This window comes from Ictalurus furcatus, chromosome 23 (assembly GCF_023375685.1).
Source record: "Ictalurus furcatus strain D&B chromosome 23, Billie_1.0, whole genome shotgun sequence".
In the NCBI taxonomy this organism is placed as follows: Eukaryota; Metazoa; Chordata; class Actinopteri; order Siluriformes; family Ictaluridae; genus Ictalurus; species Ictalurus furcatus.
In genome coordinates, this window is record NC_071277.1 from 1,388,768 (window position 1) to 1,415,525 (window position 26,758).

Consider the following 26,758-nt stretch of genomic DNA (forward strand, 5'->3'; position numbering starts at 1 on the left):
ATTGTATTAAATATAATTAAATATATGATTATAATGTAATCATATAATGATTAGAGTCACTTTAGGTTTTAGAGCTTGCTAGGTTCCAGAAAGATCAGAAAATTTGCTGATCATGTTATCAGAATCTACAACGAAGCTGTGCCACAGTGCTGCTGCTTCTCGTCAAAATGGGGTTCATTTCATTTTAATAATGACAAAAAAAAAGACTAACATGCAAATAATATGCAAGTTATTTTTTAAATTAATTATTATAAATAAATATTGGAGACCCTGATAGAGAAACATGCTCCCCTTTACATAGTGTGTGTTCACCTTAGGCTGTATGAAGTGGAAGTGAATATCAGGCCAGTTTGTATAGAAATATGGTAGAGATGTGTTTTTATTCTGGAGTTAAGTAAGGCTGCTGGAGCAGTAGGTGGCAGAATTGCACCAAAAGTTAGTTTGCCAACTGGCATAACGCCCAAAAGAAGAAAACCCCAGAAAAAGCTACTGGTGCAAACCATTGAGGATAGACCAAAGAAATACTGTGAAGACTGCAAATCCTTTCTGTGTTTGTATCTGTTTAGAATCCATTGTTCTGAATATTGTATTCATATTTAGTGACATCCCTAGTGCAGGGAAGACAAGTTCTATTTCACCTCTTCTAAATGCAAGAGGTAGTGAATATCACCTGGATACCTTCGTGTCATGATGACGTAGTATTTTCAACAAAATGATGGTAGCTGACAATGACCTCCATCGATGTAACTGTTATCTCAGGAATTAACGTTTTAGGGAAGCAGTCTCTGGTTCAGCCATCCCCTACACTGACTGCTCAGCCACGTCAACACTGAAACAGCAAGCTGGCTGGCAGATATAAAAATATTTTTTTAAATGTTTAGAGTCGAATCTGAACCATAGTTTGCTAGTTGCAAACGCCCATTTCCGATGATGACTAATAAGCATAGTACAGTGCCCAGACAGCTATCTGAGGCACTCTCTAGACCCATGGACAACTTAACGTCAGACATGACTCAGCTGAATCGATGATTCTGGAACCAAAGCTACTCACACAGACAGAGCAGTTGTTATAGTGCAAAGACCGGTTGTCTTTCTTGTTCCTCATCCAAAGAGTGCAGGGATGCCATGTTTAGCTTGTATGTGCCACTAAACTAGCGGTCACATCCACCCTCAGAATGGTGGTGACTTGAACTAGGCTGGGTAATGATGTGCAGTTCACAGCACAGCACCAAATACACTCTTTCATTTCGATCTTGTGATGAAATTGAATCTTTTAAATTGTTGATGAAGACTCATCTTTACTCTGCTGTGTAGAACTGTCCTTAAAAGTATTGTATTTGGTGTTCAAGTGTTATATTGGATATGGTTAAATGTGTATGGAAACTTTGAGTGTAAAGCACTTTGGTCAACTCGTGTTTTTTTAAACGTGCTATATAAATAAATTGTGATTGAATTGATTGAATATCCAAAACAGCACAATCGTATGGCTTGGTCTGACAGCGCCCTTAGGCCTCAGCTATCCAGTTCTACATTTTAACATCTGCAAAATGTTCATCAGCGTCATTAGTGGCGCAGAGAGATAGAGTCACATCTCCCGTACCTGAAACAGCAACCCCACCCCTAAAAGTTCTCACAGAGATCACCGAAATAAATACACCATTGCAGAGGTACAAACTCCAGTTCTGCCTCTCCCTCTCTCTCTCTCCCTCTCCCTCTCTCTTTCTCTCTCGCTCGCTTCACAGATGTTCTCAAGGTGTATGGAAGTGGTCATGTCGCCTCTGATGGTGAAAAGCATCAGCATGCTTCCTATATGCTACAACCATGGAGCAGTCCATATGGGACACGTCCACCCTTGCACACATTATGGCACTCAGTCTCAGTAAAAAGCTCACTAACAAGAAACAGGCCACAAAGGTCATCAGCATGAAGTCTGATTCATTGAGAATTCTAGACACCTTATGTAGCTCAAAGTGTGGCAAATATTATTGTGCTGGTCTATTTGAAGTATGTCTTAATGCAATGGTGCATATCACCAGTGCACAAGTGAGCTTGTGGAAGGCCAAATGTGCCAAATGCTTTTAAAAGTGGTTCTTTTTCAACTCATGATACAATTCCCATATTTGTTAATTTTGGAGAACTGAAAAAACAAACAAACTAACAAACAAACAAACAAAAAAAACCCCACCCCAATACCCTCAAGTCACAAGCCCACAAGCCAAGTATTCAAAGCAAAAATATCATGACTGTTTCTTTTTAGTTGTAGTCTTTATAATTTATCTCTTTTATATGTTCTCCTTATATGAGATATATTATATGTTCTCTTTGAGATACTCGCTAAACACTTTGTAAACCTTGGCATTTTTATGTGCTTTTGAAAGTTGCTCAGAAATATGCTCGTCAGACCAAATTTCACTGAGGCATTTTACCTCTTCTTTTGATAAGTTTACTGTGAACACTCTTCCCTCTCTGTTCCCTTGTGAACACTCTTTCCTCTTTTTTTCTGTGTTAACTCTTACCAACCAGGTACAGACAATTAAAGCCCCTCAACAATTGTGCATTCAACATGCGTTCAACATGGTAAAAAAAAGCAGGTGCACACTTCCGGTTGAAAAGCAAGAAATTATTTTGTGGAAATATGAGGAATTTAAACCCACACTAACCACAAAAAGCAACACCGTTGCGACTGCCAAAGCTCAGAAACATTATTGTTGGAACACTGCTGATCGTATAAATGCCTAAGTTTACTTTTATAGGCTCACAGTGAGAATAAATGGATTGAAAACTTAAAACCCAAACATATTTCATGTAATCGTGATTACTGAAGATGAAGATTCAGTGCACTGTAGTGATGTGTCGGTCATGAACGATTCGTTCATTTTGAACGAATCTTTAATATAACTCGGGAACAACGAGTTGTCTCAGAGAGTGATTTGTTCATTTTTGACCGCGCATGTGCTGCAACATCCCCATAGGTTTAGTACAGGAAACAGAAACGATTAGGTCACCTATCAGAGTCTTCGGGTTCGAGTCGTGCATTCATCACGTCACAGCCCCACTGCATTCGGCCTATGGGATGAACGAACGACTCCGACCCAAAGACTCGAAAGGTGAACTGATTATTTCTGTTTCCGGGGAACAGACGCGACAAAAGAACGAACGACTCGGATCGGGAGGTGAGGTGAACTAACAGACTGTATAGCCTGAAGACCCAGATAAGCACTTAATTAACCATTTCTGTTTCTCATAATTCGGCCTTGACTGCATTCGCCTATAGTTTTTTTGTTTTTTTTATTCCAAATGTGATCAACATTTGCGTAAGTACTAGACGTGTTGGGGCATTTTTAACATGTAACATTTGAATTATATTCTGCTGAAACGAACGAAACGACTTGGAAAAAAGTTTCGTTCATTTTGCTGAACGAGATTCAAAGATCCTAGTCAGTAAAATGATCCCAACTTCCCATCGCTAGTGCACTGTAGAGGTGCGTGGGTGTAGATGTTTTGGCCCTTGTGGCCTTCCATATGGCCCTGGTCGCTTTTAAACCCTACCCTTGGATCAGTGTGGACGCGGATGCAGCGCGCTTTTTATAAGTGCAGGGCTTGCGGTAGGCTGCAGATTAAACTAAAAACACTCAGTACTCTACCTTTGACATTTTTATTTCTATAATTAACAAACCGTAGCGTTTTACAAGCAAATTCTCTGCAAAAAACAAACAAACAAAAAAAAAACAACCCACCGCTTTTTTCCATGATGTCTCTCTTGGAGTTGTTCCTTATGATTATTACAAGGCTGAGAAGATGAGATGCTTTCATCATCATCATCATCATCATCACTGCTAAAATCATTGGTTTACTGGTGTTTGTGTGTCTAAAATTCAAATGATTAAGCAAACATAAGGAATTGTAGTCTGGATTGAACAGGTTAATAGGCGCACTGGTGAGGGAAATTAGTCTTGTTTTAAGAGTAGCTTGTCTGGAACATGGGAAGCTCTGTGATGGAGCAAAAAAAGACGGATGGCAGGAAGAAATGGACAAGAAAAAGGACAACTCTGCAGTTAAACATGCCGGTAAGTTGTTCTGTTATGTCTCATTGTTTAATCCATACTGCTGCATGGGGCGTCGTTGTGCAGAAGAGAAATATAAAACATGTCAGGATGAAATGCGACCTTCATCCAACATATGAATCACAAGCTGCATTCAAACCCGCATTGAACAGCAGGATGGTGCGGATTTCTACTTAATCCCACTCTCGCATCATCCCTGTTCTCATCTCAGTTACATCCTCGTGCTCTCACAGCGGTGTCACGTTTAAGTATTAATTTACACATGGCGTTCTGAAAGCTGATGGCCATCTGATCAACAGAGAACAGCCGATAAACTCAATCACGCTGTAGCAACTCCACCATATGACGGCTTTTTGTTATGATCGCCAGGTCCTGGCCACGCCCACTACATGACGTCACTTAGACGCGCCCCATGAGCCTCAATGTCAACATTTAGGAACCTTTAAAGCCAAATGCCTGGGAAAACCCGTTACATGGACTACGTTTACATGGACAAGAGTAATCTAATTATTGACCGTATTCTTAATGAGACACTATTGCGATTAAGGTGTTTACATGAGTCGCTTTTAGAATACTCCTTTCATGTTCCCGTTTTGCATGTTATAGAACAGAGATCGATTAACATCACACGATTCTATTTTATTTTACATTTTATTGTTGGTGTGACATTTAATTTGACTCTGAATTATTATCCTTTGTTTATTTTATCCATCAATGCGCCACTTGAACTTGTCTACCACTCGTAGGTTTTTGCAAATTATTATTTCATTTGTGAATAAATTTAAAATAAATCCCTCCATGAACGAGCGTCAGCTCAGCTAACGTGATGTTTTGCAAATAACCAATTGATTCACTTTAAAACATCTAATTCGAATGTTTTGATACATTTTACGAATATATATATATATATATTATATTTAAACATTTTTAAAACTTTCCCACAGACCCCCTGTAATTACACTACTGACCACTAGGGGTCCCCCGGATGAGAAACACTGCACTAGACGGTAGTGCAGAGTGTAAGTGCGTGTACAGTACGTCATTTGGGACATAACTTTAGTATTTACTCTCCAAAGCGTGTTTTCGGAACAGAAGTAACGTAACGAGTAAATGTACCGTGCACAGACCAACTAATCGATAACGAGATTTATTGACAACGATTTGCATAATCGATTATTATCGATTTTATCAATTAGTTGTTGCGGCTCTAACATATACATGTATGTCATGTGAAAAATTAAGTACAACCCCATGGGCATATTTGGACAAGCAAACATTGGACAAGCACAACCCTTGGCCTCAGAAGCTAGTATTGCCCCCTTTAGCAGAAATAACTTCTTGTAGGCATTTTGCATAATTCTAGTGGACAAAAACTGTGACCTTTTGCCAATTAAAATACCGACACCTCTAGCCTTCGAATTAAAATTCGAGTGGAAGACTTGACTCAGCCAAGGGCAGTGTAATCTATGATGATCTTTAATACGTAGGTGAGTCTCCTGTAAAAATACTATATCAGAGTTTAAATGTTTCAAATGTGTAAAAACCTTAGATCTCTTGACAGGATTACTCATACCTCTGACGTTCCAACTAATAAATCTTAGAGGTGTTCCTGTCCCAGCTGTGCTTGGATCAATATTACTATTAACCATTTAAATAAAGTAAACCACAGGGATACAAATAGCCAGTTGGAGCCGAAGTGGGACCCCCTCCCCCCAACAAACCCCTAAACACACACACATCCAAAGTCTCCATAAAACAAAAGAAGAAAGGAGACGGCAGTGTTTCCCACAGTAACCAAAAGTTGTCCACAATGTGAAAACAAATCGGAGAGTAAGCTGAACTAACCAAAAAGAATTACAAAAAAAAAGTCTCCGTAAGAGAAAAGGCCCCTAATGACTTCAAGGATGAAAAACAGTCTGCGCGCAATAACAAGTATAATCTTTTAAAGACTTGTTACAAATTAGACGAAATACAGATAATGTAACAGTGTAGCACGTAAGGCAGAGGAAAAAATACTAACATAATTTAAACAGAAACTCTAACCTAGTCAGAGCATCAAAACAGAGAACCACATTATTACAGAGGTAGATTTAAGGAGAGCGAAAAAGACGCCGCTGTCGTAGGTGATGCAGCTCACCCAGATGTCAAGAATTTAACATAGTCCCCCGCTTCCTCGGCTGAAACAAAGTCCTTCTGAACACCGTTATAAGTAATGCGAAGCCGTGCCGGGTGAAGTATTCTGTAGCGAGCACCCTCAATGCCACGAAGTTGACGCCTAACCTCGTTAAATGCGCCCCGAGACCGGGCTATCTTTGTGTGGTCCGGGAAGACTGAAATGGTCAAATCCCTCACTTTAATCCATTGGAGCTCTCTCGCACGGTGTAAAATGTCAATACAGTCACTGTAATCGTGGAATCTGCACACAATAGCACGTGGTCGTTCACCATGCTTGGGCTTAGGCTGAAGGGTCCGGTGGGACCGATCCAAAACCGGCTCCTTCACCAGACCAAGCACCTCCTTTAGCAAGGCAGCCTCTGCAACAGTTGTACATGTGTCAGCGCCCTCTGGAACTCCCACTATCCTAATGTTATTGCACCGTGACCTCGACTCCAAATCCTCACATTTGTTCTCTAACTTGGTTATGGCAGCTGTGAGAGACTCGACAGTAGTCTTCATCTGAGTCATGGCATCAGTGCAACCGCAGAGAGCACGGTCCATTTCCCCAACAGTACCCTTCAGTGTTGATAAGGTAGCATCGGTAGCAACTTTATCACTAACCAGCCGTGTCTTCACGGCTTGCAGGTCAAGCTTGATAGTTGACAGCGTATCCCCCTTTTTAAAAATATCAGCAATGTCCTTCCTCAGCGAAGCCAGCAACTCGGGCCTGAGGGCTGTGAAGTCGGGGTAAACGCGCGGTGAGGCGGATTCAGGGGATTCAGGGGAAGAACGCGATTCGCTTGCGGCGCGTAGACTAGGCCTCAGTTGTGTCTGAATAGTACCACGAGCTTTGGTGTTTTTTCCAGACATTTTAACGTAATACAAAGTTAAACATGGAAACAAAAAACGGAGTAGAATAAGTCAAAATCTATTGTATGACCGAAAAGCGCATACGAACATTCGTGTCTTACTCCATCGGCAGCTCAGCAGTGCACCTCCCCACCAAGGCATCCCCCCCAGGTTCTAATTACTGGCACCAGATCTTGAACACCTGATTTTTACATTGAGCTAATAATGCAACAAATATTTTAGGTTTAGTTGTGACAAAAAATATAGAAAGAATAAACTTTTTAAAGAAAGTAGGATGCTTTGAGAAAATCAGTCCAATTTGAAGGCATAAATCTTGCAAACTACCAAACAGTAGACTACTATCCAGAAGAACCTGCCCTTAGATCATTGTTACATAATGTTCTTATTTCTCCTGTGTCTTTAGGTAATAATATATATATATTTTTCTCTGGTCTTTGGTCGAACTAGTCACACAACTAGCAAAATAATTAATATTAAACTTGATTATAAGAAAAGTAGCAAAGCTTTGATAATTGTATATCGGTAAAATACTGGTAAATTTTTTCCTAGCTATGATCTTAGCTATTAAGCTATTATAATTTTCTCAGGCAGTGGAAATGTGATTAACTGTGCAGTCATGTCGACAGAGAGAAAAGGATGCAAAGTCTAATAAGCTTATTAGTGTAATCTGAAGTAGCTAACACAGGGACAATAATCAAAATTGTATCCCATCAAAATGATGATGCCAGAAGCACACTGATATTGTTTGAGATGCTGCATAAAGTAATGGGTTTTTTTATGTCTTATTGCAAAAACAAATTGTGAAAATGAGTTGTATCTAAATCTATGGGCAGATGGATTGCTGGATGGTTGGATTAATGGATAGATGACTGGCTGGTGGGTGGGTTGGTGGAATGGATGGATGAAGGATGGGTGGTTGGTTGGATGGCTAGATGAGTGGGATAGATGAATGAGGGTTGGGTAAGTGGAATGGATGGCTGAATGGATGAATGGACTTTTATTAAGCTCAAAGTGGAAATGTGGACGTTATTAGCTAGGTAATTCCTGTATTGCCTTGTAAATGTTTGTGTGTGGTAGGCTGAATATCAATGTCTTTCCTCTGCTCTTGTGGCTCAGTGACTGGTTCTCATGGCTCAGTGTTCTGTTGCAGAAATGAACCTCATTATCTCATTGCATACTGTTGAAAAATGTAATTATCTTCTGTAGCAAGAAAAAAACATTCATACAAACCAACAAAATACAACTGCCTATAAAGGATGTAAGATTTCTTTTGGCATGTTATGGCTCTTTTGTCTGTTTGTGGAAGGTTATCTCTGTGTAGTGCTCCGATGATGTCAGTATTAGATCAACATATCAGTTTTCAAACTATGCGGTCATGTAAGGTCAGGCTACAGAAAAAAATATTATGAAATTTAGTTAAAAGTGTGAAAAGGGTCTGACTGTAGCAGTGAATATTTGAAGACAGAATGTGATTTCATTACTATAACAGGACATACCTTTATGATTATTTTTTGCTTAATGTATTTTGTTTTATTATGGACCTTTTATCTAGTAGTCTAATGATGTGTAAATTTTGTGAATATTTGCCAAAGAATATTCCTAGGTGAAAGTGCAACAACTTTTCTTCCATCCATCTTCCATACTGCTATCCCTCACAGGGTCGCAGGGTCGCCTGGAGCTTATTCCTGGGAACTCAGGGCACAAGACAGGGGACACCCCATCGTAGGGCACAATCGAACACCCATTCACACACTACGAACATTTTGGAAATGCCAGTCAGACTACAATGCATGTCTTTTGACTGGGGGAGGAAACCAGAGAACCCAGAGGAAACTCCCTGAAGCACAGGGAGAACATGCAAGCTCTGTGCACACAGGGCGGAGGCGGGATTCAAACCCCCCAACCTTGGAGGTGTGAGGCAAACATATTAACCACTTAGCCACCATGCCCTCTCCTCTTTAATTTTTAATAATAAATTGCTTTATGTGGCGGTTCCACTAAATAATGACTTTTCAAAATAATTAAGAAAGAAATTCTGTATGTATATGACTATGAAAATTGGAAATGCTCAGAAGCCTACAAGCACCCACCCCTTCCCCTGTTAAAGCAGTGGACTGATTTATCAGCTGTACGTATGTGTATTTTTGTGCATGCACATATTTCTACTCGGAGAATTTCTTACGTTATTTTTGTGCATGCAGATGTGCGTATATTTGGAAGTTCTCCTGACCTTGCGAATGCAGAAACCCCTAGTGGTACAAACATGCAATTGCAGGTTAAAAAAACCAAAAACTAAACATACTACGCAGAGATTATAGAGTAATGTGAAACCTGTTGACATTCAGAATACCAACATTCTGCTATCTACTAGAGGTTTAATATTTTAGGTTAAGGTAATTCCACTTTTACTTGTCCCAGGGGTTTTTACACTTCCCTCGCTTCTGCTCTGCTGTCTTTTGTTTTTGCTCTAATTGTTAGTTCAATACTAACTCAGATTTTCCCATAAATTTTCTGAGCATTCTTTTTTTTTTTTTTTCTTTCCAAAAAGGAAGAAATGCTGCAATTTTGACAAGTCTGAATTCTGCTGAAAGGACTTAATCATTAAAAAAAAAAAAAGAATTTGTAATAAATTTTGTGTGACATTAAGAAAACAGGCTCCCACTATTGAAATGAAAAGGATAAAGACCTAATTTATAATAAGCAATGATAATAAATATAATAAAATAGATATAGATTGGCACCCCGTCCAGGGTGTCCCCCGCCTTGTGTCCCATGCCCCCTGGGATAGGCTCCAGGTTCCCCACAATCCAGTAAGGATAAGCGGTACAGGAAATGAATGGATGGATGGATAAAATAGATATAAATAAAATAATTTTACAGTTATTTTGTAAAAAATATCATGAAACCCAAATAGAGGAAGAACTTTCAATTAAAATGATACATTTTCAGATTTGATTATTTTAAAACCGCGTGTTGAACGCTTAATGAAAAGACATTCTTTATATGTAAATATTACACAGAACATATAGAGATGATCCAGAGTATTGAGTGTATGGGAGTGAGAGGAGAGATGTGAGTCATGCGAGTCTTTTGTACATCTTCTGTTTTGCGTCTGTCATGACTGCTCCAGTCTCGGGATGGCACTGATGTCTCGGTGTCAGATCCTGTAGCGGGAGGGGCTCAGCAGAGAGCAACAGTTGAAGACTGAACACTCTTCCCTCTGTTTGATGACTGCAATCATTCCTCTTGATACTCAGCCAACTAATCTGCAAGTACTGGGTTCTGTATCTTTTGTCACTTCCACTGGCAACGGTCTGCTTGTGTGTGTCATTGTGTTATTTACTCTAATACCAAAAGGGCTTAATAAACAGTATAAGCATCTGCTTTGCCATAACAACATAGGCTGCTTATTTCTTTGACCCCCTATGCCGTGTCTCAGCGATCGCTGTGTTGTTTGCGGATTGTTGATTCAGCAGTGGGAGGTCATGAGGTCAGTGCTGTTACATAATCTACTCCTGCTTTTGTAAACAAGCTGGATGTGTTTTACAAAGGTTTGTGTTACGTTTACCAGCATCAACAAGATGTTAAATTGAGCTAACAGTAGTGATGAGTTATTTAAGGAGTCTTTTCTTTTTCTGGTTGTTAATAATGGCAACATAATAATGGCAAAACACAACAATCATAACCATCACAATAATAATAACTGGAGGACTTTGAAAAAATATTTTTATGTAGTAATTGGTGGATAAAGCAGCGGTAGAGTTTGTAGGGAAATGCGTATAAGTCGTTGTGATCACGTCAAAATGATTTGTGGTTTTGCTCTGTCTTTACTTTGGCTTACCCTGCTATTGTCTGAACTCTTTCAGCTGAGAGTGTGAAGTAGAAGCACTTGAAGGAAAACACCACAAAGAAACAAAATAAATATCTGTATGGTGACATTTTTGTGATATGCTTAGTGGTTCTGGTGCAAATTTGTTGTTGGTGCAGTTTATTCGGTATTCCCATGAGAAGGTAGCGGTTGTGTGCCATGATGACGTAACTGGGGACATTGCTCGCGCAGTTGCGAAAGCAAAGTGCAAATGCTTTTTTTTTCTCACTCACCATTTCCCTGCTATGTTAGGGTGACCATATTCTAGTTTTCCAAATAGAGGACATTTATTTTTATTTATTTATTTATTTATTTTGAGGAGGGTGGGTGGGTGGGTGGGTGCTGGGGACTTAATAACGTTCAAAACAGTGTTACTATGAATGTAGACTCCAATACACTGAAAAAGGCACACTATTAGCATCACATATATAAATAAAATTGGTTTCACTCTGTCCATGTTTAGCATTTTTTCCTGCATTCTTTTGAATGTCCATAGAATAAAATAAGATATCAGATGCCACGAGTGTACCTTCTACCATCATTTACACATTTGAATGGCCATGCAAAATGAAGCAATGTGATAACATGAAATTAAAAATGACCTTTTATGGCCATGGCTTTCGACTCGGGGCAGCTGTCATTTCCTGCTATTGACGCCGTACACAGCAGCGCTTCACCTTTGTGCGTTCACCGAGAGTAGGTTAATGGTTGAGAGGCAGGAATTTGGCCAATAGTTGCTGCAAGTCTTTTATAATTGACCAATTGGTGTGAGAGAAGGCGAGAGAGAAGGCGAGAATTACAGAGAGGGGTTCTATCAATGCAAATATGCACACAGATGATGCAGTAACACATCATAATGAAACTGTGAAGCAGAATCCCGGACATTTTCTCAAATTTAGAAATCCCGGCCGGATGCTTTTTTTAAGGTCCGAAAAGAGGACATGTCCAGGGAAAAGAGGACGTATGGTCAACTAAGCTACATTCGTTGTCGTCATATTAATGATGATAATGAGTATTTATTGGTCACATATACATATTCACAGTTTTCTTCGCATACCCCAGCATGTTAGGAAGCTGGGGTCAGAGTGCAGGGTCAGACATGCGCATGGTCAGCCATGATGCGGTGCCCCTGGAGCAGTGAGGGTTAAGGGCCTTGCTCAAGGGCCCAACAGTGGCAGCTTGGCAGTGCTGGGGCTCGAATCCCTGACCTTCCGATCAGTAACCCAGAGCCTTAACCGCTAAACCACCACTGCCATATTAATGAGTTATCGAACATAGACATAGTGGAGACAACATAAGCTAGACTCCAAGTCCTACAATGCAGTGTGCATTGCATATGCATATGCATATGATACACTTGTGCTGAGTTGTGGCAGAGACTTGTATCAAGATGATTTTGCTTTGCTTTACTAGCTATGTTCATGATTTATTCATCCTCAGTAACAACTGTAATGAAAGTTGGGCTGGACAGTTGAAAATGCAATTTTTTTTCTTTTTTTTTTTTTACCTTAACCTCAGTAATACAATAACAACTAATACAATCACAGCACTTCATGATGGGAGGTGCAGTCTTGTCAGTCAGCCCTGGCTGGCCTTGCTTAGCAAGAGTGGCCATGAGTTCATCAAATAGGATTTGCAAGTGCTTGAGGCAGCAGTTTTGTGTCATATCTCATTACAGAGTCACCCTTGTGTTTAAGCACTAGCGGACGGGACTGGCTGTGTGTGGAGCTTCCCTTCACACTGTGCATTTTTTTTTTTAAACTGAGGAGGCTTTCTTTATTGGGAGACTGCATTTTGTACTGGCACTAAAGCTGAAAAGATGGAGAACAGATTGTGACGCCGGACTGTGCAGACTGGCTGGCTGGAGCGGCAGGCTTATCTTTTTTTCACCATCATCTTTATTTGATTATAGGTAAGGAAGTCTGGGCAGGGCTTTTATTGATTGGGGTGGTTGTTCTGCAGGTATCGTCAATAAAACCTTCAACAGATTTGCTTTAATTTTTGCTGGACCATGTTATCGGTGCTGAGGGAATTAGATCACTGATCCCTTTGACTTAGTGCAAACCACTGATTTGTAACAGACTTTGAACAGGTCAGTTGGGTTTTGTACGGTAGAAGATGAAAAGCTCAGCGTAGGTCTAGCTTGTTGCCATGGACACTTGTTGAAGGATTGGAAGGGATTTTCATGGTAAGAGATATCCGTAGGTGAGAATGATAGATATTTACAGAATATGGAGCTAATATCTATCATTATCTGTGATTAAGAGAATATATAGCCTCTATTTGGATCAAGCTGTATGTGTGTGTGTGTGTGTGTTTTTTTATATCAGTCCTGTTGCTGCTACAAGGGTTAACACAAAAAATAGCTGTATGTGGGTGGTAGCAATGAGTAACAGGTGATTGAAGTTGTTCCTAATAAAGTGGAGGGTGAGTGTGTATTGTACTGTATATTGTGAAAACGATATGATATGCTATGACAGCGATTCTTAACTTGGGGGTCACAACCCTTGGGGTCGTAAAACATCGTTATACTTAAAAGTGGGTCGCACTCGCAAAAAGGTTAAGAACCGCTTTGCTGTGATATTTTTGCCGTATTCCATATTCGTTAATCCATATTCCTAACCAGCCTCAGATGTTCCAGTGGTTCTCAATGCTTTGATAAATTGAATATAGGCATTCTAATGATATAAAATGTCATTCATTTTGATCAACATAATGCTGGCTAGTGCTAAATTGGGTGTTCTTCAATTCTCCAGTGTAATCATAGTATGGTACTATATCAATAAGCGCTACAACAAGCTCAAAACATTGTGCAGTGACTTGATCTTGAGATAAAGGTAAGATAAAGCTCTTAGAAACAGTTCACAGTGTCAAATTAAGTAAATGTCTCCTGCCCTGACATTGCTTTAGTTATTTGTTCAGTGAAACTGATCCACAGCACATTTTGATACAGACGTGGTTAGGCAAGTGGATAGTGGTTCATCCTGTTTATTTCTGGATCAGCAGTTTGGCAATTTTACAGATTATATTATGCTCCCACTGGGTCCTCCATCTGTATGACCAGAAATTTCCTGTTGTGTAGTCTCAAATTATTTGTGATTATATTTCAGTCCTCTGGTATCAAGGCCCTCTGTGCATTTTATACTCTATATTGATCATTATACTTGTTTTGTTGCTGTGTCTGAGTCCTCAAGTATTATCTCTGAAAGTAGTTTTAGCATCTTTGTCTTTGTATGCAAATGTTTGGGCACTCCTTGCAAAATGACACATTTTGTTGATTTTTGAAGTGAAAAGAAGTAAACACAATTGAAGTATTGGTCTCATTAGTAAATATGCAATAAAAAATGTCAGGGACACATGATCATAAAAGGGAAGGTGTTTGGCAGTGTTTGCACAGCATGCATCTGTCTGGTATGTTTTCCCACTTCAAATAGATGTGAGAGTACATTGTATTGTATTAAAAAGCAGCTTTTTGACAATGTCAAAAAAGTTGGTACTATTGGTGCGGATGCACGTATCACCTATTTCCCAGGGTACACCAAAGGTCTGAGATGCACTCCATAATACTTGTGGTAATGGGCTACGGGAAGTGCTGGGAAGATCCCAAAACAGATTATCAGTATGATTACAGCCAGGTATGGGTTGATTTAAAGGTGTACCGCGGCGGTGAGATGTAGTATCGAAAGTGTGGGAATGGGAAGTAAGCAAGAGTCATTCTGTGCATTGAGTGATGCGGTGGTGATGTGCATTTGCATAGAAGACCACTGATATGATCCCATGTGATGACTGATCCAACATGAGTCATTGTGGATGTTGGTAACGTGCAATTTCTAATGAAACAAGCAGGCCAAATTACCTCTGCACCGTTGTGCGGGTGTGAGTGTGTGCACGTGGATGTGCAACACTATTAGTGTGAACATACACATGCTGAGGGGGGTCATGGCAGGAGAGCAAGGATTGTGTTTCTCTATCTGGATTACAGCGAGAACAACTAGGACTATGTCCAAAAAGACTACAGAACCAGTGTCTAGGGACTTTCTTGGTTTGGGCTGACATGAAATCATAAGTTGCCTAAGAATACACGCACTACAGAATCCACTACTTCCAAGTACTAATTACTCTAAACAACTGTCACGTTTTAATGACAAAGACTCAAAATAACACAGAAATAACAAACTCTGCATATGTATGTCTAATACAAAACAAGGGTATATGTGTACGTGTTAAATGAGATGAGAAGAGGCCCCCTAAGGGCAGCTTGATTGTGAGTGTTCACCTTTCTCATCTGCTGAGGATGTGTTGAGACGAGATGTGATGAGGCCCCCTCAGGGCTACTTGATAGCAGTATTGTCTCTTGTCACAGCTGGACAGTGCTTGATGCGGATGGCATGAATCAAATGGGGTTGTGAATCTGTGAGGACAGCAGTAGGGATAACGATCACCACACGTGTAGGATGTCTTCCCCAACCTGGGAGGAAAGAGTGAATAGGCTGTCCTGTGGGCAGAGGGAGAGCAACAGAAACATCACCATGTATACTGTTAAATGTTTCAATGAGAGCCTGAGTGTAGTCGCTGACAATCATGTCCAGATCACCTGTAAAGCAAACACCTGGGTTACCTTTAGTCCATGGAGTGGGAAATGATCTGCCCATAATGATCTCAGAAGGAGACAATTTAGTTTTCTGATTAGGAGTCATGCGAAGTTTGCATATGACTGCAGGTCTTGTGGTAATGATCGATCCAATTACTTGAGGGGTTCTCTAAGAGCCCCTTAGTAAGGTGTTCCTTAATGGTGTGATTTTTTTTCTTTCCACAATCCCTGAGCTCTGGGGATGATCTGGAATATGAAAATGCCAATCATTGTTTAGATACATGCACAGTGTCTGTGTTACCTTGGAAACAAAAGGTGTCATTGTGACTATCAATATTTTGGGGGATAACGTACCGTGGGATTATTTATTTTGTGAGAATTTTAACAACAGTATTGGCATTTTCCTTAGAGCATGGAAAGACTTCTACCCATTTAGATATAAAAGATATTTGAGATGGCCTCTGATAGCTGGCGTGTGTGAAGTCAAGTGAAGTCAAATTGGAGTGCTCAATAAGGACCACTAGGTGGTTGTAATGCATCATGTTTGGCGGTTTTCCCTTGTACATTTACTCTTGCGCAAGTTAAACATGCATCGAAGAGTAATTTAACAGTTTTGTGAGTGTCCCGAATACAAAACCTTGATGTCATCATAGCAATCACCCCTCTTCGTGCGACATGAGAAACACTGTGAAAATGGCACACAAGGAATGGAATAACAGAAGACGGAACAGCAAGACGGCCATCAGGGAAGCGTATTAATGCATCAGTGTGCGATGGGGAACAACCTTCCGAGGCCCAAAACGTGAGGTCATCTGGAGAGGCCTGTGTCTGTAAAAAAGCAACATCAATGTCACACGGAGTCAGAGAATGTGAAAACATGAAAAATGGAGACATTATTCTGGACTAAGGGGCTGGGCAAGCCCTCTTTCGAGGCCCATCTAGCTACTTCATCAGCGAGTGAATTACCAGGGGGTTGTTCTGTGTTAGAGGAGTCATGACCTTTAACCTTAACAATAGAAAGCCTGTCAGGTAAAAGTGAGGCTTCTACAAGTTCAGAAACGTGCATGGCATGTGATATGGGTTTACCATCAGTGGCACGAAATCCACGAACATGCCATATCTTACCAAAATCAGGTGAGACACCAAAAGCATAACGTGAATCAGTGTAAATAGTAACAGTCTTACCCTTAAAGAGATGACAAGCATGCGTGAGAGCAATGGGTTCTCCAGCTTGAGCAGAATTAAAAGGGATAGAGTGAGCCTCATAAACAATATTTGGTAATGAACAAACAGAGTAGCCACATAAAAATGTTGTGTCATTAGGTTTAGAACATGATCCATAAACATATACTTTCTCCCCTCCTTCCAGGGGATGCTGTGACGGATCAGAGCAGAGTTATGAGGAGTCATGTATTTAGGTCAAACAGTCATGGTCCAACCAAGCTTCAAGTGCAGGCTCCTCCAAGCAGGCACACAGAAGTCTGTGGAGCAGGACTGCAGGGCTGTTAGCAGTGGTTACAGATTTAATGGTTAGGTTTTGTCTGGCGTAAAGGATGGCTTCATATCCTTATCTATGCTGAATGGTCATGTGTTGTGTCTGAATGTTATTCAGGATAGATAAGACCTGATGAGATGGGTGAAATTGAGTGGGTATGAAAGAACCAATTTTTCAGCATCCGTGACCATGAGAGTGGACGCAGCAACAGCCCTTAAACAAACAGACAGGCATACCTTGAACTACAGGTTCTAGAGATTTGGAAAGATATGCTTTGAGATAGACCTTGAAACCGTACTGAGCCAGGTGGGTCAAGAGTTTTAGAGAGCCCTCTTTGCAGAGCTCATGTCATTCAGCTCATAAAAGAATGTCATCCTTGTACTGAACAAGGCAGCAGCCTTCCGGGTGGCTAAAACGAGTGATGAGAGGGCTTGATGCACCACAGATGAGAACACAGCAGGAGAGTCTATGAAATCCTGTGGAAACCTGTCCATGTGTATTGTCGATTTTTAAAAGTAAAAGCAAATATAGGCTGTGTCTGCTCAGATACAGGGACACTGAAAAAAACGCTACATAAATCAACTACCGTGAAGTATGTGTATGTGTACGTGGGCGTGTGTGTGCGCGAGGAATGGGGTTTGATTCCTGCCTCTGCCCTGTGTGCATAGATTTTGCATATTCTCCCTGTCCAAAACATGCATTGTAGACTGATTGGCATTTCCAAATTGTGTGTGTGTGTGTGTGTGTGCGCCTTGTGATGGATTGGCACCCCATTCAGGGTGTCCCCCCGCCTCGTGCCCCCTGGGATAGGTTCCAGGCTCCCTGCGACCCTGTGTAGGATAAGCAGTACAGAAACTGGATGGATTGATATAATGTTTCTTTCAAAATAAAGTCTGTGAGGTTGATGAGAAAATAGAATATAATGGTAGAAACTCCTACAGGGTTTATCTGTGTGCACAGGATTCATATGAACTGTGTAGGAGGTAACGCTCATTTGCTTTGAAAGTTCATGTTTATAAGATACACATACTGTACACTCTCAGAAACAAAAAGTATACAAAGAGTACTAAACACCTTTTAAAGGGATCTAAAACACCTTTTACCTAGAAAGGTGCATGTAGTGTACCTACAAATCTATACACTAAAAACTAATGATAGTTTCTTCATGTACCTTAAATTGTATATTGTAGATAGACTTTCAGAAGATAAGATACATATTAAAGGTACAAAAGATGTACGCTCGAGGGTACCACCTTAGTGACAAGGAAAGCTGGTAGTGTAGACCCAGACAGTGTACAGTAAAATACATCTCTCTTTCATTTGTCCTGAAATGCTTTACCTATTTTATGGCATTTGTCTTTGCCTGAGCTTATGAGCTGTTTGATTGCGCTTGTTTATTATTATAACACTATGTCTCCATCCATTTGTAGGACCTGAGCTTGTTTGCCATGCCCTTCCAGGAAGGAGATGATGAGCACAATGACAAGAATGGTACACGCAAGGTAATATCACCAAAATGCCACATAATCAATTAATTTGCACCTCATTAAAAGCAACACAGGATGGGTCATCAAAGATTAAGAATGTTTAAACGGGCATTAAACATTACTACTACTCCTCTAATGGTCCTTGGAGCAAAAGAGCTATCACATTGAAGTGTGTTGTATGAGTAGGATACGCTTAGTCATATTAATCAACTTCATGTGAAGATGTTCCTGTGATGTGCCTGGAGCTGTGTATGTGTTATAAGTTAGGAAAAAATCATCGAGAAGCTCAGTGTTTTGAAAATGTGTTTCCTGTGTGCTCACAATTTGGCCTTAAGCTTCCTGGTGCTGTGTGCTGATTCTGATGTTTTGATTATCGCACTAATTAGAGGTTATGGAAAGGCTGTTATAATAACCCTGTTTGTAATCAAGTCCTTACCTTCTTGAAATGCAAGTGGAGAACGCACTGTGCCTCAGCTCTACTGTGTGCTTTTGGATTAGATGATTTCCACTAGCCTGTTGGGTATACACTGTAAAAAAAAAAACAACAACAACAAAAAAACATATTTACAATAAAGTATTGTAATATCCTACAGAGTACAAAATAACACGTAATCCAGTACATTTTTTTGCGACGCAGGATACAACTGTACTCATGGGCATAGATTTGGTTTGAACATTGTGGGGGTTGAAGTGTGAATGGGTATGCTTCCTGATATTTTTTAATTAAATTTAAAAAAGAGAGATAAAAGGGAGAGAAAAAAATTCAGCTTTGTCAATCTGGAGTATCATTACATAATTTCCCTCTACTTATCTATCTTTCTATCTATCTACCCATCCATACATACATCTCTCTGTTTAATCTATCTATTATCCACAAGCATTTATCATCAAATGATTGTTTCATTAAAACAAATTACACAGGGCATCATAACAGTCCAAATAAACGTACACTGTAACTGATTAATACTTATACACATCATTTAGTGTGAACAACCTTGTTGTTGATGATAATAATGGGAACTATTCAAATAAAATGTAGCTAACATAACACGAGGCTGTTTTTCGCTAACTTGTTATATTGATAGTTTTGATAATAGCTAAATTGCAGTGAATTAGCTAGCTAGATATCGAGCTACAATATATGTGGAGTGTTGTCAGCTAGATTACACCATATTATCCTACCTCCAGAGGAGTTTTTTTTACTGTCCCTGTCTGACCAGCAATGCAAAATAGTCTGCTGGGCAGCGGTCCTCTTCACATTCAAAGCCACCTGTGCTCTCTCCCATTTGAACGACAGTACTCGAGCTTTGGGTTGCGAGGCAATAGTTGGGCATTACCAACTTGTGTAACGGTGGGGGGGCTTTTAGTATTTTTATCTGATTTATTATGACAAACTCAAAATCGATCTGGAACACCAACAATGTTACAAAATGTTCAGATCCAAGCAACGTTCAGTCGTATCCTGCATCAGTCAGTTGAGTTAATGTACTGGATTATGTGTTATTTTATACCTTGTATGATATTACAGTACTTTACTGGAAACCCAGGTATATATACATGTCTTTGGGCCATGGATATGAGCATGAAAGTCAGGAGTGTGTCCCAGATGCTTGAATCTAATAGAAGCATCCATCCATCCATCCATTTTCTGTACCGCTTATCCTATGCAGAGTTGTAGGAAGCCTGGCGCCTATCCCAGGTAACTCGGGGCACAAGGCAGGGGACACCCTGGATGGGGTGCCAACCCATTGCAATTGTTTGATATCCATGAGAGCGGAGTATTTTTGTGAAATTTTTTTAAACAAAAGATCAAAAGATTGAACAATAAAGACAATTTTTCACAGCCGTCTTTGCTCATATTTACCAAGGGTGCCAATAAAACATTTATATTTAGCTCTTATCCACTGCCACTTACAAAACATACATTCGTGCAGGAACACAAACATGAGCTCTATAACGTTTGGGACACAGCATATCTATTTGTGTAGCTTTAATTCGGGCCCATATTCTTCACTGCCAGTCAAGTTCACCAAGGCCAGAGACGAGATAAATAAGCTGATAACTCTCGGAGAAACACAATGTGCTGATCATATATTTCTTGAGTTTTCGACCAGAGCTGGAAGAGATTGTTTTGCCTGATTTGCAAGTTAGATGTGTTTTGTGTGTTAAGCACTAATCACATGTTCGGATTTTCTGCCGCTGTATAGACGAGTATCTACTGTTTCCTTTTTCAGCTGAACTGCTTAGGAAATTTTTCAACAAAACAAAGTAGTAATACCTTCTTGTTTTCAGTTGAGTTCATCTGGTATATTTCAACTAAGTATTGTTTATGACATTATCTGTACCTGTATAACATAATAAAAATTGTATAACTACAATGATTTCACATGAGTACTCTTTCAGTAGTGTGAATTGTGGGTCGTGTTCCCCGTGTAGCTCCATCTGTCTTTGGGATTGTTTTACATAATGCATGAACTCTGCATTGTTACTAAAACCTTGGCCATGGGAAATGCTCAGGTTCTGGATGTGGGCCGAAACAGGTGTCTAAACATGTCAGCATCTCTCATTCAGTGCTTCAGAATCCACAAATGTCAGTCAGCTGTCAGGAAGTTTACCATCAGTATTTAAAAATAGGAGTCTGAGCTCCTCACACGGTATCACATGTTAAAGGTCTGCTCAGCAATTAGTCAAATGCAAAGACCTCAAGAACTATCTCTCTGAACACTTGAATGGCAATCAGAAATTTCTCAAAAATGTTTGTACAAAATTGTTTCGATCTTTCTTTTTTTAAATTTTGATTTGTTTTATAAAGACACAAAAACAAGTTTTCTATGTTTACACTTTTGGTTTTCTGTGTTTTTGTAACTTGGCACTGCAGTAAATGTGGGCAAGCAGTGTTATCTGAGATTAAATGACTAAGATGAAATATATTTCCTCACCTTCCTTCCTCCTTTAAAGTATCTAATTACATCGTAAATGGCACGCTGATTAAAGTTCGGTCCGCCACAAATTTTAGCAGATGTTTAATTGTAATACGGATAATCGTGAGGTACAATTTAATTGTTACTTTTCTGTTGACTTTGGCCACTTTTATATTATAAACATGATTATCAAGAGTGAAGATTACATAGCTACCTAGCTACAACACCAATTCAGCTTACTTTCCATAGCAAAACAGTTACACAAAGTCAGTAAATCAAACCGAGAATAATGATTCATGTATGGTAGTGCTGGGATTGGATTTCACCAGGAAGCTAATTGAGAATAAAAGTGTATACCTGCTACATATATTTATATGGAAACACATGATTGTGATCAAACAATTGCTCATGATCACCTCAAATTAACCTGATTTTAGTTCTTAACAGATCATGTAGTTATTCATAACTCATTTATGTTCTTGCACAGCTATGAGCTGTTCTGTTTTCTTTACATAAAAGGCCCTGAGCAACACAAGGTGACCCTGTACTTTTGCATGCCTAAACAGTTTTGAGTTGTTTTTTTCTTTTTCTGTTTATATGGATGAACAGCGCTGAAAATACTGAACACTGCTGCGGGTGAAAAACGCTGATTAAAATGTTCCAGCAAAACAAAACAACAAAAAAAGAGGCTTATAACAGAACTTAAAGGAAAATATTTGGACTACTTGTTATTCATCTGTTGTTCCTTTAGCAATGTGAAGGACAAACACAAATGTAATGAATTCTACCACCCACCCCTTGTTTAATGAATAACAAGAACCGGTTTATTTAATCAGTAGTGATTTGAATTACATTAAAACTATCAGACACAGCTGAAAATGCACTGAATCACTACATTAAAATGGTTTATTCCCAGTGCTTGAATGGTGGACAATAAATGCAAACTAGTGAGACAAATATAATCATCAACTATTTTGTTTAACACATCAGTACAGTAGATCAGTTTGTGTTAATGACTTTAAGCACCATTAGTATATTCCAGTAAACTGTCCTCTGTTGGTCATGTGCTAGAAAGCAGTGCTTCTCAAAGTGGCGTCCAGGGATCCCTAGGGGTTCAGGAATCATACACAGGGGATCTATTATTGATATTTTTAAAATTAATTTATTTTACAATGGTGGAAATCACAGTTCATGTCCTGGTGAAATTCCCCCATTGGTCCTTATTGTTCATGGCCCCCTAATAATCTCCATCCCTGAATTGGCTCTCCTCTTCTCTCCACCAATAGATGGTGTGTGGTGGGCGTTCTGGTGCACTATGTCTGCCATCACATGATCCAGGTGGATGTTTCACATTGGTGGCGGTTGAGAAGACCCCCCCCCATAATGTAAAGTGCTTTGAGTGCCTAGAAAATGCTATATATATAAATGTGAGGAATTAAATTATTATCAAAAGTATTGCACTGTGAATGTGCATGAGCAAATGGTACTACAGCACAGTCTCTAAGATTCCTTACAATTGAAAGTTACTAGCCAGCAATGAAACTCCTAGGGTAATTCAAATCTGAGCATTAACTGGGAAGGAGCATATTGTATATACTATAATAGGTCCACTGTTCTTCTCACTGTTAGTTTAAATTTCCACCACCCTGCTCTTCCTACTCTTCCCTTTATGTATCCACGTCCAGACCTTTTCCACATTTTGTAGTGTTAAAACCTGGAGCTGAAATTATATCATGCAGTTACACAAAATAGCCCATAATATTGCGGTAGGGTACTAAAAAAAAGATTGAGATTAAGTGTCCCATTATCTCAAGAAATAAACCTGTTCCTGGAAGGTATGGAGAACATACCTAAACAGCATCATGAAGACCAAAGAGCTATGAAAACAAACAATGACAAAAGTTCTGGAAAAGTATCAGGCAGGGTTTGGTTGTAAAAAATATTTATATCTTTGAACATCCATCGGAACACCATTAAATCCATTATTAAGACATGGTATGACTATGGCACCACTGGAATTAAAGGAGGACTTCCAACAAAAGTCAGTGAGAGGGCATTAGTCAGAGAAACATCCAAGAACACAAGGGTAACCCTCAACATGATACTACCACCACCATGCTTTACAGTGGGGATAGTATTCTTTTTGTAAAGCTTGCTTTGTGAGAAGGTAAGAAAGTTCAATTTTGGTCTCAGAGCAGAGGATCTTTCGTACCTGTTTGCTGAGTCTCCGACATACCTTTTTAGCAAGCTCTGAAGTCCAGGGGAGGTTCAAAGTTTGGGATGTTTTATTATAACCAAGCAATGATAGATAGTTTTCTACAATTTCCCAGACTTTGTTTGATGGCTAGTTGTTCCCTGTCCTCCCATGTTCTCTAGCAAACTCTGGGAACAGAGTCTTTTTTTGTTTTGTTTTTTACTTCTAGAAATGAAATTGAGTAGTTAATTGGTAGTCATTTCTCTCTTTTGGGTTTTACCTGTAGGGGGAGATCAGCTGCCACTCAGCTAGCCCAACTAAAGGATTTTTCAGCAGGAGTCCATTTAGCCGGCCCTCTAGCCCCATGTCAGCTCCAGCGAGGTCCAAAACCAGTCCGGGGTCACCGAGAACCATCTTCCCTTACCCCCTACATCAGGATTCCCCACCTAAATCACCCCGCCGCCTCAGCTTTTCTGGAATCTTTCGCTCATCCTCCAAGGACTCCTCTTGTGCCTCCCTGTCCACTTCCTCTTCTGCCTCTCCTGTCAGTATTAAACTCTTCTCCCGTGCCAGGAAAGGTAGGTATACTCATTTAACTCTTGTCTTTGATTGTATGCTTTGGTGGAAAGATAAAACACAACTTATTCTATCTATTAAAGGATCACAGTAAGGAGATAGTATGATTGACAGGGTTTGGAGAAGTCTGGATTCGGTTAACATGCGTTGTTAAATTTCATTGTTAGACAGTGCTGTCAAAGTTTTGTATTGCATAGAAACAGTAAAAGGCACAGTGAATAGACTGCGGTTCATCTAATTCATACTGACCACCCATGCTTATCCTGTCATGAATTCCCCCAGTGCAGCGCGCACTTCATGGTGTGCTTTGTTGTGGTTTTTGTTTTTGTTGGTGTTCTGCCTCCACACATGTCCTATCATTGGTCTGTTCTCTAATGTGTGCACTTGTTCTTAGTTTGTGCACAATGGAGCACAAATCTGAAAATGAAAATTAAATGTGACCACCTGTGTGTGTGTGTGTGTGTGTGTGTATATTTTTTAATGACTCAATGGTCTGATTTTCGTACAATGCGAGCTTCACTGTATTAGTCTACATACAGTGCATCCGGAAAGTATTCACAGCGCTTCACTTTTTCCACATTTTGTTATGTCTCAGCACTGTACATGATCTTCACTGTATAAGTAATGTTGAATAATATTAGAAGTATTAAAGATGTGAGGGCTAAGAATAGAAATCCAGTCGCATGACGACAAATTTAAGCTATCATTGTATTTATTTGATGAAATGTTCTTATTGGACAATTTTAATCCTTTGTGCAGTAAACACTTTAAATATCAGTTTGCAGCAATAACACTAATATTCACGGATAGAATCAGAGTAGCATGTCCGTTCCCCAGCATCTCTAGACAGAGTGGTTTTTACCCCAAATCACCATGGAGCTCTTAGTGATTTGGATAATTATGTGTCGTACTGATTTAATTGGTGCATGAGTGTTTTTCAGCACCGCAAATTCCAGTAAATGAACTATGACCTTTTAAGCAGAGTAATTCCTGAAAACTGCCTGAAAATTACAGTAGATGGCTGTTACAAGCTTCTCTTCATTCTCTATGACTCTCTCATTCTTGACGATCTAGGTAGCACAGTACTTTTATTAAAATCGGTCTGTAACTTGTACATGTCCTTAGTGGTTATGATTCGGAGTGGATGTGCCAAAGTATATGCAGTTAGCTTTATGTTAATCAAGGAACCAAAAAAACCACAAAGTAGCCTTTCGCAGACAGGAGCATCTCAGAAAAGCGTCTGTGGTTCTTGATGACCTCCTTTATAGAATGTTGTTAAGCAGAGAATCAACAGAAATGGTGATCTGGCTTCCTAAATCTAAACAACTGTGCTGCTGACCCTGTTATTTGTAGCTATTTCGTAATTGTATAATTATGCAATTATGAGTAGAACAATGTCCACAAAGCTCCTGTTGCCTTAATTTGTTTAGTCTACATGACAGCCCTATTCAGTTTACTTGCAGGCCACACAGAAAATTATGCAAGCATTTTTTTAAATAAAGGTGTCTTTGGACACCATTATCATCTGAATGGAGTGACCCATAATTAGAAAAGGGGGTAACTGATGTACTGTCAGAGGCTGGAGTATTGCAGTGGGCCTCACTCTCTGGTAAAGTATGTATAAATGTAGACCAGAGGCCATGGAATAATGGCATCGTCGACATTGGGCTGCGATTTGTCCACTTACAGTGCAGCATGCTGGGATACTGTTCTGGGACTGCCAAAAATCCTGCCATTCTGATTGACAAGGCAAGTTGTAGAGCAGAATCTCACAATGAATGAGAGAATCATTTACTAAGAGTTACATTTACTGAGGCTAACATTTAGTGCTGTTTCTGAAGTAGCTTCAGACCATTTCTTGATTTGATTTGATCTCTTTAAAGTTTGTAGGGATTTTATTTACCCCACCCCAGGGAGCAGGAGCTATTTTTTTTTCAACTTGGAAAGGGGACTGGGTTAAGAGTGTCCGTGGAATTTTAGGAGCCTTGGTCAAGGGGTCAGTGGTAGCAAACGGACAGTGTTTGGATTAGAAAACACAGTCTTCGACAAGCCCTTTGACTCCAGTTATAACTGAATTTTGAGTAAATAAGTTTTCTGTTCTTGTCTTAGTACAGGAAAACACAAGAATTCTTGTCACATGTACTGTATAGTACAGATGCAGTACCATCAGTAATAGATTCAGCAAACCCTTTCTGATCTGATTAGTGAAGTGGCAACGCTGCTCGTATAAAGAAAAAAGTCGACGATGAAAACAGAATGTTGAAGGCGTTTATTTTCCCTGCGCCAAATTCAAAACAGATGTCTCGTCTGTTCAAAGTGTATGGAACCATTCAAAAGTGGTCATATGAAGTGCCACTGTGAAAGAAATCATAACCACGTTGAATTGCCGTATTTACAGCCATGAACTAACCATTAATGATTAAGCAGTTAACTGGTCAACATTCAGTCATGGTATGCACTCATCCAGACCTTTTATCCACTCATCCAGACCAAAGATTTTAGAGGAATACTCTTGACATAGACCCTGTAAGGGTT

The 26,758-nt window shown here is 39.7% G+C and overlaps 1 protein-coding gene across 1 annotated transcript in view; it reads left to right on the plus strand.

The window, feature by feature from the left end:
• The first annotated feature begins 2,804 nt into the window (after positions 1 to 2,804).
• prkag2a (protein kinase, AMP-activated, gamma 2 non-catalytic subunit a) overlaps positions 2,805 to 26,758 on the plus strand; it is a 103,309-nt gene continuing 79,355 nt past the window's right edge. The window contains exons 1-3 of the mRNA XM_053611102.1: positions 2,805 to 4,067; positions 18,476 to 18,547; positions 23,934 to 24,225. Coding sequence (XP_053467077.1) covers positions 3,981 to 4,067; positions 18,476 to 18,547; positions 23,934 to 24,225 — 451 coding nt within the window. The 5' untranslated portion in view covers positions 2,805 to 3,980. The remainder of the gene's footprint in view (positions 4,068 to 18,475; positions 18,548 to 23,933; positions 24,226 to 26,758) is intronic.